The 10,320-nt window shown below is 33.0% G+C and overlaps 1 protein-coding gene across 1 annotated transcript in view; it reads left to right on the top strand.

The window, feature by feature from the left end:
* Positions 1-3,762: 3,762 nt before the first annotated feature.
* Positions 3,763-10,320, top strand: part of LOC110029411 (carboxylesterase YbfK-like) — a 10,445-nt gene continuing 3,887 nt past the window's right edge. The window contains exon 1 of the mRNA XM_020731691.1: positions 3,763-4,502. Coding sequence (XP_020587350.1) covers positions 3,780-4,502 — 723 coding nt within the window. The 5' untranslated portion in view covers positions 3,763-3,779. The remainder of the gene's footprint in view (positions 4,503-10,320) is intronic.

Raw genomic sequence — 10,320 nt, 5'->3', positions numbered from 1 at the left:
ATCTTTTCACTTCAATCTTAATTTACTTTCAATCTGTCCAATTGATTTGTTAAAATCTGTTGAGTTTTACAACTAAAGTGAAGTTTACATACAAGATTTAGGGAGGTCAAACTCCTTGAAAGTTGGGTGCAAATAAATAGGGAAATAAAATTATCGGTCGTAGAATTGGAGATTTTAGAGTGACAGGCTAAAATCCTCAATTTGATCCTATCATTTGGGTGCTGAAGTGTAGATGTTAGCCCTCAGGCCAGGGGAACGTGGGAGCTCCTAAGTGAGAGTCTGTATCCTCCTAGCCTAGCCGCAGATTTAGTAAGCAATCATAGGATTAGTCAATGTTCTTTATGTCTGGACCAAAGGGTAAAGAATGAGTATGCTCATATTTGACACAGTACAATTTGAACTAATTCACTTTATCCATTCACTTTAATTTTTTGACAAGGAGAAGGATTCTTTCTTATATATTGAACTTCACATTAGAAAATTTATTAGTAGAATTAGTTAATTAAGAGTTTGTTAAAATTACATATTTATTTCAATTGCATGTTAATGACAAATAAGCAATTTGAATTGTATTGTTGTGATTAAGTATTGATTTTCTAAATCCTAGTTTGTAACCTCTAGTATTACTCCCTGTGTGATCGATATCCAGGATTCCATTAGAGCCCTGTATTACTTGAGTGATACGTATACTTGCGTTGATAAGTGTGACTTTGCAATTATTGAATATTTTATACACATTTTTATCAAATCTATAACCGTTATCAAGTTTTTGGCGCCGTTGCCGGAGACTTAAATCTTCCAGCAACAATATCAAATTCTTGTATTTTTAAACATATATTTTAAACATATATAAAGTCTCTGTCAGCTCCAACATTAATTCATGATAAATTCATTATTCCTTTTAGTAGATGTAGGCCAAGCCATGACAAAGCATAATTCCCAAAATGTTTAATTTAAGAGATGTCACTAAGCCACAAATCACGATAAAGGATAAGTTGACTTTATTTTAACCTTGAATAATAACCATAAATGAATTAAAATAGCAAACAAATGCATTTTTTTGTAAAAGAATGAAGCACATACAACTGTACAACTGTGACGCGAGCGCATATCATAAGCTTTTTAAAATGTATTTCGACGCTTTTTCTTATCATTATTACTCTAAAACATAAAATCATAGAAATGTTCCTATCTCTAAAATTTCTTTTGATACTTGTCAATGAATCTAATTGAAAACTCATACTAATTATATAAGCAAGGCCTTGAACTAAAGATCTCGGTGAAGCCTAAGCTCTTAGCCATCAGACTAAGCAGGGGTGCATTTATCCCTACACCTAATCAATGAAGAACTACAAGTTTTTTACACTAGTTACTACTTAAATAGGCAATTTGCATCCCTTAGGACCATTTTAGCCAAATATTAGAAGTTATATATATATATATATGCTATGTTTGTCATTAGTAATACCAAATTGAATGTGACTCAAATAATATCACTTACATAATAAAACTTTAGGAGGTGATAAACAATGAATGAAATAAAAGGATAATAGAGAAACTCAAAGAGAACATAATATATCAGATCCAAGTAAGAAGATCAAACATAAATCATTTCAAGCTTAATGACCCAATATTATTAGGCAATTATTTATTAAACTTTCATTTCTTCCTTTCCGATAAATCATAATATAAGTTTTATCGGCCAAACTATCAACATTGGCACCACCTTCTTCAAAAATCCTCTTATAAAATGCTTGTGAAAAAGCCCCACCAACATGAAATAAAGAAACTACCATGAATGCAATAGTTTAGAATGTATATATAAATAAGGCATTCAAATAAAAATGCAAATGAGATTTATTATCAAGGTTGAAAAAGAAATAATTGATTGATAGATGAGCCTTTTTAGCCCATGCATATCTAATTTTAATGCCACAAACAATTTTCTTTGCACAAATGACCTTTTCTAAAATTCTTGAAATGTCATCATCAATGAACTCATTAATCCTTGTAATAGATGTAGAGCCAAGCCAAGATAAAATAGAATTTTCATAAATTTCAATCTAAGAGATATCCCTAAGCTACATGTCATAGTTAAAAAAAAAAAAAAGATGTTTACACGCATAGCACCTGAAACATTGTTATTTACAAATCTAACACCATCTTTCATCCATCTGCAAATTCTCACTCAAATATCAAAATTCATGAATTTTTCATTTTTATCTAATTATCAATAGTTTGATCGTGACATACGCAAATACATGAATTCGGTAGTTCAAAAATATCACATTAATTATTAGATTTTATAAATAGCAAAGTTTCGTGGGCTACATATGTAAGTATCCCTACAAAAAAATTAATCATATTTTGAACCTTGAACATTAGCCATTTTTCTTATTAAAATAGCAAAGATATGCAACTTTTAGCAATTTCTAGCACCTAAAGTTTAATATTTATACTTATAATGTAAATACATGTTAAAGATTTATACCATGTTAAAGATTTGAGTGGAATGCATGCAAATATGGATGTTTAGGCGTCGGATCTATATGTAAATACATAAGACTTGTATGACATACATGTAAATGCCCCAAAAAATTTTGTATAATTATGCACATTTAAATATTTAATATTTTTTTAGAAAAATATATATTTTTCTATCTCCTCTCATTTTAAACTTTAGTTTTCAACATAATTAAATCAGCAAAAATTTTTCTATAGTTGAAAGGCCACCATCAACTACATCAAAAGCACGGAAAATAATACTATTTGGGTTAGATGGATTTAATTAAACAGTCCAGTTAACCCTTCAATTATGGAAAATTTAAACCCCGCTTAATCCTAATCAGTACTAAACTAATTAAAAATTAGCGAAGGGTAAAAATTAAACTATTTATTTTTTATAAAAAACTCTTCTATAATCTCTAGACCTTTAAAATAAGAAGCCAAAAATGATCTCCTGCACTTAAGAGGTTGCGTGAAAAGTAAATTCACATCTTCATTCTGAATTTTAATTTCCTCAAAATTTATTTATTTTTACTTATATTATTTGTAATATAATCTATTGAGAATATTTTAATATCTATTGTTTTAATTTTTTATGTTTATTGTAAAATTAATACATATAAAATTTATATTTTCTTTCTAATTATTCTTCATAATTATTATATTAAATAACCCAATATTAAAAAAACTATTTTGTATATATTTGGGATTAATTAACTCACCTTAAATTATAATTTATCTATAAAAACTTAACAGATTTAAAAAACAAATATTTTTTTCTAATATTTGAGCAACCACAGTGACAACAAATTAATTAATCAACTCAACAACCACTTATAGAGAGAGAGAGAGAGAGAGAGAGAGAGAGAGAGAGAGAGAGAGAGAGAGAGAGATTTTTGGAGGTGATGATTAGTCGACTTGATTAGCTTAGCAAGATTTTATATTTTTATTTTATTATACATTTGAAAATACATATCATTTAATTTTAATAAAAATATTAAATAACAAATTTTAAGTTGATTCTAATTAATGTTGGGGATCATTTGAGAATCAAAATATTTAATTATTTTCTATTAAAATAAGATTAATTTTATTACATATTATCAAAATTTTGCTTATATATATATATATATATAATCTTAAATTTTAAATATAACATTTTAATTATTTTTATTTATATTTAAAATCTTTCAAATGATTAAAATTTAAGTAGTTAAATTGTCATATTCAATCTTTTAATGGTTGGAATGTAAAAATCCTTTATCTTCTATTTCATGGAGCCATCTCTTTTCAAAAGCATTCACTTTTTGAGAGATTCTCTTCAAAAGTTCGCCATGCGTCTGAGCATCATCCCCATCCTCGACGCTCTCGCCCGCCGCACCTTCACATCCGCCGGCCTCCGCCCTGAATCCATCACCATCAACTCCGAAACCACCATCCATTGCTGGCTTCCACCCTCCCTTCCCCTCTCCTCCCCCCAAAACCCTAACAACCAGATCTCAAAACCCTCTCTCCTCCTCATCCACGGCTTCGGCCCCGTAACCACATGGCAGTGGAGAGCTCAAGTACGCGCTCTCTCCCGCCATTTCGATCTCATCGTTCCGGATCTCATCTTCTTCGGACGATCTACCACCACATCGCCGGAGAGATCGGAGTTGTTTCAGGCGTCGATGATGGTGGCGCTTTTGAAGTCGCTGGGTGTTTCCGGCGAAAGTATCGCGGGGATTGTGGGGACTAGTTACGGGGGATTTGTAGCGTATCATGCGGCGAGGATGATGGGGGAGGAATGGACGGGTAAATTGGTGATTGCGAGCTCCGATTTGGAGAAGAAGGACGAGGATGATAGGGCTCTGATGGAGCGGGTTGGGGGAATTGGGAGCGTGGTTGAAATTATGCTGCCGAGAACTACCGATGATTTACGGAAGCTGCTGAAGATTTCGGTTCGCCGGCCGCCGCGGTTCCCGCCGCCGGAGTTTCTTCTCCGGGATGTGCTCCGGGTGAGTTTGCTCGGTTATTACTAGTCTGCCGTCTTCTTTTCTTCTTTTGTATTTTATTGTTATAGTAACCCTCAACTTTAATTATTTATAGAATTAACATATATTTTTTAAAAATTTTTAATTATCATTTAATTTTTAAAATTTAATATAGATATTGTTTGGTAAAAGTTTATTTTATTTTTAATCGATATGACATGGAAGTAGGCTACCATCAAATCAGAAGAAAAATATTTGTGGATGTCATTATCGGCTATCTACCAACAAACACGTTTTTTTTCCTTTTTCTATACATATATTTTTCTGATGAATGTCAAGGCTAGATTTATAATCTGTTTGGAGGCATCTTATGCGTTTCAGTATAAACAACTTATCCTGAAATGCGGCTCGCGGGTTGGCCGCAGGGTCGACCTGTGGCCCGCCTGTATTTAGTGTAAAAAACTAAAACACGACAGACAACGTTTTTAAAAATGCGCAAACCAAAGAGTTAGGCGGTGTTTTCAAAAATATTGTCGCGCTTATAACCTGCCCCAAACGGGCCCTTAATGTTGGTAAAATTTAAATAACATTTTAAAATTTTTAATGAACTAAAATAGAGTAAGTTGCCAAAATTATTTCTATTCTTTTTGTGTGACAATTTTAATCTTAAAATTTATTAAAATGTCAAATTAATACTACATTATATTAAAATTTAGTTTTAATAATTTTTTTTTGGGATTATTTCTGCCCCAATTTAGAAAGTATAATCCTGACATTCCTATGAATATTTTGGATCTATTTTTTATTTTACTCATTAAAATAGCGATACCATTATAATTAGCACTCCTTGAAGTCTAGATTATTAAACATTTAGAATTTATTTATAAATTATTAAAAAATAGTAATGTATTATTTTCAAGTCCTTCAAAAGTTTATTTATATATCAGATACCGCACACAAATTTGCTTGCAGTATTCGTACGCAATAAGCGCTCATATCTGAAAAATTATTTTGTGTGGTGTCCGATCTGATCCGTAAAAAATTTAGAGTGGGTCTCATTCTAACGGTAAAAAAAACACAAGATATATTTTAGTAGTCCAGATTCGACACCACACATATGTCCGTATGCAATAAGCGCTCATATTTTAAAAATTATTGCATGAAAAATTATTTGCGTGCCGTCAAAAATTTAGTAGGTGTCTCATTCTAACAATAAAAAAAATAAAAGATATGTCGTTACGCAAATGTAAATATAGCCCTTATTTTATTTATTTTATTTATTTAGTAGGGGTTAGGTCTGCTCCATTATAGCTTTTAATTAAATCTTCCTCTTATTTTTATTCGATGGGCCCAAATGTTTAATGCCATTACAGTTAGAAGATAAGTACAACTAGTTTTGGAATATTATCAATTATAAATTATATATTTATATGAATTTGGACAAATTTGTAATTTTTATTGGATGCTACAACATTCGTGAATTTGCAAAGATAATACAAATTTTACGTTGAATGCGTTAAAGGAAAAGAAAATCATGAGATATGATTAAATTAAAATAATTCATTTTATATTAAAAAAATGCTCTTTTTATTAGAAAATAAATATGACATTAATAGACATAAAACATTAGCTTTTTTTTTCTTAATGTACTGTAACTTGCCATTGGTATTAGAAAATAAAATGACTAACCTGGCCTTTAATGTGGTAGTTCGGGCGGGTGGGGGAATGGGGGGGGGATTTACAATTTTCTGAGTTTTTTTATAGATAAAGTGCATTAAAAATGAAATTCTCTCATTAACTTAAATAGTCAATATAAAACTAAGCTTAATTATGTTTTAATTCAATAATCATGTTGATTATATTTTTAACCAATTTTGAAGGGGTAAAATTTAGAACTTGAATGCTCAACACTGTTTGATTTTCGATTTCGTCGGTTTTTACTTTAAATTTTGGTTTCATGATTGCTAAAATGGATGGAATAAAGAATGTTGAAGAAATAAAAAATATGATGACAAGTTCAAGAGATATGCTGGTCGAAATTTCAATATAGTTAGAGGATAGGGGATGATGATTGTCAAGAGACAATTATTGAGCAGTGTTGGTTAACAAATGATATTCAAGTGATCGTGATCTGATAATATTAGTTGGTTTGCAATGATCAAATGATGGGGATCGGGTGTTGATAATTGGACTACAACAGTCATGTGACGGTGTATGTTATTACTGATCGTTTGTGTTGATTTTTAGAAAATACTTTAGACCTCTTCAAATCCTTGAGCTTTACCAAATTTCAAATATTTTTTATGTGAATAATGTTGTTTGTTTATAAGTTTTGAAGTTATGTTTTGATATCTTAAATAAAAATCTTTTATTTCTTCATTAGATAGCCTTTTTTGATTCTCTCAATTATAAATTACTTTTTTGGCATTTAAATATCTTATTAATATTAAAATCAAGTAATTTTTACTCATTGAATTTCTCTTATCGAGTTGTTTATTTTTATTATAAGTATGGAGACATCGTTAGGTCTCTCAAATAGTTTTTGAAGTTTCAAACTTCTCAAATAATCTTTTTAAGTTTCAAATCTCAAGTGTTTGATTTGAGCTCATTTGAACACAAATTAATACACTTATGGCCTTGTTAGACTTGACTCGTTGAATTATTTACTTTGATAATAAGCTTGCTAGAATTTATGTTTAGATTCATCTGAAGTGGATGATGAAAATTTCTAATTTATATACTTGCATTAAGATTGGTGTTTGATTGATAAATTTCCTACTGCTGTATCAAAATTTATGCATGAGATATGTGGATTAATGCGTTTGGGTCGGCTGCTTCTTTTCCTAAAAGCTATTGTAATGCTGCTTCTCAAAGAAGTAGTTTTTTAGGACTTGTCAAAAAGATGTTGATGAAGAAGTATGTGTCTATTTGGGAGATTTTCTGTGTTGCTGCTGCTTTTGATGAGAAAGACTGTTTTACTCCACAAAATGTTACTCTACCCTAAGGAGGAGACAAATCAACCAATAAAATTTCTCAGAGAAACTTTAAAACAGTGCTCATATATCCAAAAAAAAAAAAACACAAAAAAAATTGTTAAAGAAACAAATTAACATTGCTCACATCTATTTTATTCCATAGCTTTTATTGGTTGATCAGGATATGTATAGATACTGCTAACTTATTGATACACCATCAAAAAATCTTCGTTATCCAGCATGAATCTCGCAGCATGACACAAATCTCGAGATAATATTTTGAGCAAGGGATGTTCAAACCTTGATAAAAACTCATTCAGAGCTCCAATTTCAACAAACTTATAGTCAAGCTGACCGGCTCGATGAGGCAGACCTAATGATATCAAAGTGATTCCAATCTGAGTCAAATCAAACCCAGATCAAGTCATTAAATCATTCTTGGAAGATTTTCGGACACATTTGGAAGGTGAAATGGTTGTCGAATCTGACAGTTTATAGTCAAATTAAGCATCTCGACAAGAAGAATCCAACGAGTCCAAGATTATATAATTTTGAGATCTTTAATGCACTCAAATGTCCATTAAATGTCATTTGATCGAAGGAAACTCTCTGGACCGTCTGATCAAGATGATTCATATTCATGCATTAATGACTCTAGAACACTATAAATAGAGTCCCACCCCTCACATGTGGAGAGAGACTTGAAACTTCAAAGAGAACTAGAAGCTCTGAGAAGGAGCTGAAGTTCAGCACCATCCCGACCGTCGTCGACCACCTCTTATATCACCGTCGATCACCACCGGCCGTCGTCGACACCCATCAATCACCGTCAGCCACTATCGATGGTCACCGTTGATCACTACCAACTAGAAGCCGTCAGTCATCTTTGTGGGACATGAGCTCATCACTACAGTCCATGTGTCAACAACGACCTACGGGATTCACAACTCGTGCAACTCCCGCCTCCGACCCCCGCTACCTATGGACGTCATATTCGGCTCTACGACCAACATGGTTTATAGCTCGTGTAGCCCCAACTCCAGCCCTCACAGCCTAAAGACGTTATTCATACTCGCTCATGCGACCTACGTGGTTCACAGCTCGTGCAGCTCCCGACTCCGACCTCCGCGGCTTATGAACATCATTCATACTCGCCCCTACGACTTATGTGGTTCATAGCTCGTGTATCTCTCAACTCTAGCCCCCATAGCCTACAGACGTCATTCATACTCGCTCATATGACCTATGTGGTTCACAACTTGTGCACCTCCCGACTTCGATACCCGCAGCCTATGGACGTTATTCATACTCGCCCCTAAGGCCTATGTGGTTCGTAGCTCGTGCAGCTCCCGACTCCGACACCCACGACCTACAGACGCCATTCACACTAGCCCCAATGACCTACGTGGTTCACACCTCATGTAGCTCCAGACTCCAGCCTTCGCGGCCTACGAGCGTCATTCATACTCGCCCCCATGGCCTACCTGGTTCACAGCTCGTGTAGCTTCCAACTCTGGCCCCTACGACCTAGGGACGTCATTCATACTCGCTCAAACGACCTACGTGATCATCTGCTCACGTAGTTTTTGAGTCCGACCCTCACTGTCTACGGATATCATTCATATTCGCCTTTACGACCTACGTGGTTCACAGCTCGTGTAGCTCACGACTCCTACCCCGATGGCCTACGGACTTCACCCACTACGGCCTATGTGGTCCACAACTCCCGTAACTGCTTACTAAGGTTTTTTTGGCCAATCGATGCTTCTGGAGCAACCATCCACAACACTCACGACGGACTACTACCTCCACAACAATCAACAATGACCCTTGTAACCTGTTGTCACTAAGAACTGCAGTCATATTATAGTTATACAACTTTGTAATTATGTCTTGCCTAATTTAGAAGAAGGGGCATGCGTACTCATCATTCATAGTTGATTATTTCAACTGTGCTAGACCCCGTGGGTTTTCCCTATTTTAAGTATTTTTCATGTAAAAAGTTAAGATGTTACCTCCTACTTACTTATCTTTTGTTATTTGTGTATGTTTAATTTTTGTGCAACGCTAAGACGATAATCCATTACTTTATCACCGCAAATTTTCTATCACGCATCACTTATCTATCGTGCAAACTTCAACTCTGCAACAAAGCATATGCAATTTTCATTTATAAATGTTTCAGAAAAACTAAAAAAAAATAGTGCTCAACATTCTCTCTTTAAAATGTTCTTCTACACTTAGAAGAAGACAATGATAAACAAATCAACCTAGTAAAAGCAATGCATGCAAATGTAGTATCACGAAGAATTCTTAAAGAAACATATGTATAATGCTCATATAAATTCCATTTCATATCTTTTATTAGTTGATCAGGATGCGGATAGATGCTGCTAACTTATTGGTTAATCATGATAGAGATTTAGGCTGCTAACTTATCTATTATGTATAGTTCAACTTAACATTAAAACATATACAATTTCATTTATAAAGGTCTCTTAGATACTTAGAAAAGGAATTCTTAAAGAAACAGATAAATAATGATCATATATATTTCATTCCATAGCTTCTATTGGTTGATTAGGATAAGCATAGATGTTGCTAGCTTATCTATCATGCAAGCATATGCAATTCCATTTGTAAAAGTATTTTATTTACTAAAAAAATGATTTCTTAAAGAAACGGATGAACAATGCTCAAATATATATTTTTTTTCATAGCTTCTACTGGTTGATCATGATAGGTGTAGATGATGCTAACTTATCTATCATTAAAATTTCAACTTTGCATCACATAATATGAAATTTTATTTATAAAACTATCTCATATATTAAAAAAGGAAGCAGTGTTTAACATTCCCCCCCCCC

The sequence above is a fragment of the Phalaenopsis equestris genome, unplaced genomic scaffold, assembly GCF_001263595.1.
Source record: "Phalaenopsis equestris unplaced genomic scaffold, ASM126359v1 Scaffold000572, whole genome shotgun sequence".
NCBI classification, from domain to species: Eukaryota; Viridiplantae; Streptophyta; class Magnoliopsida; order Asparagales; family Orchidaceae; genus Phalaenopsis; species Phalaenopsis equestris.
Note: the sequence above shows the minus strand (reverse complement) of the source record. Positions and strands in the feature narration are given on the sequence as shown.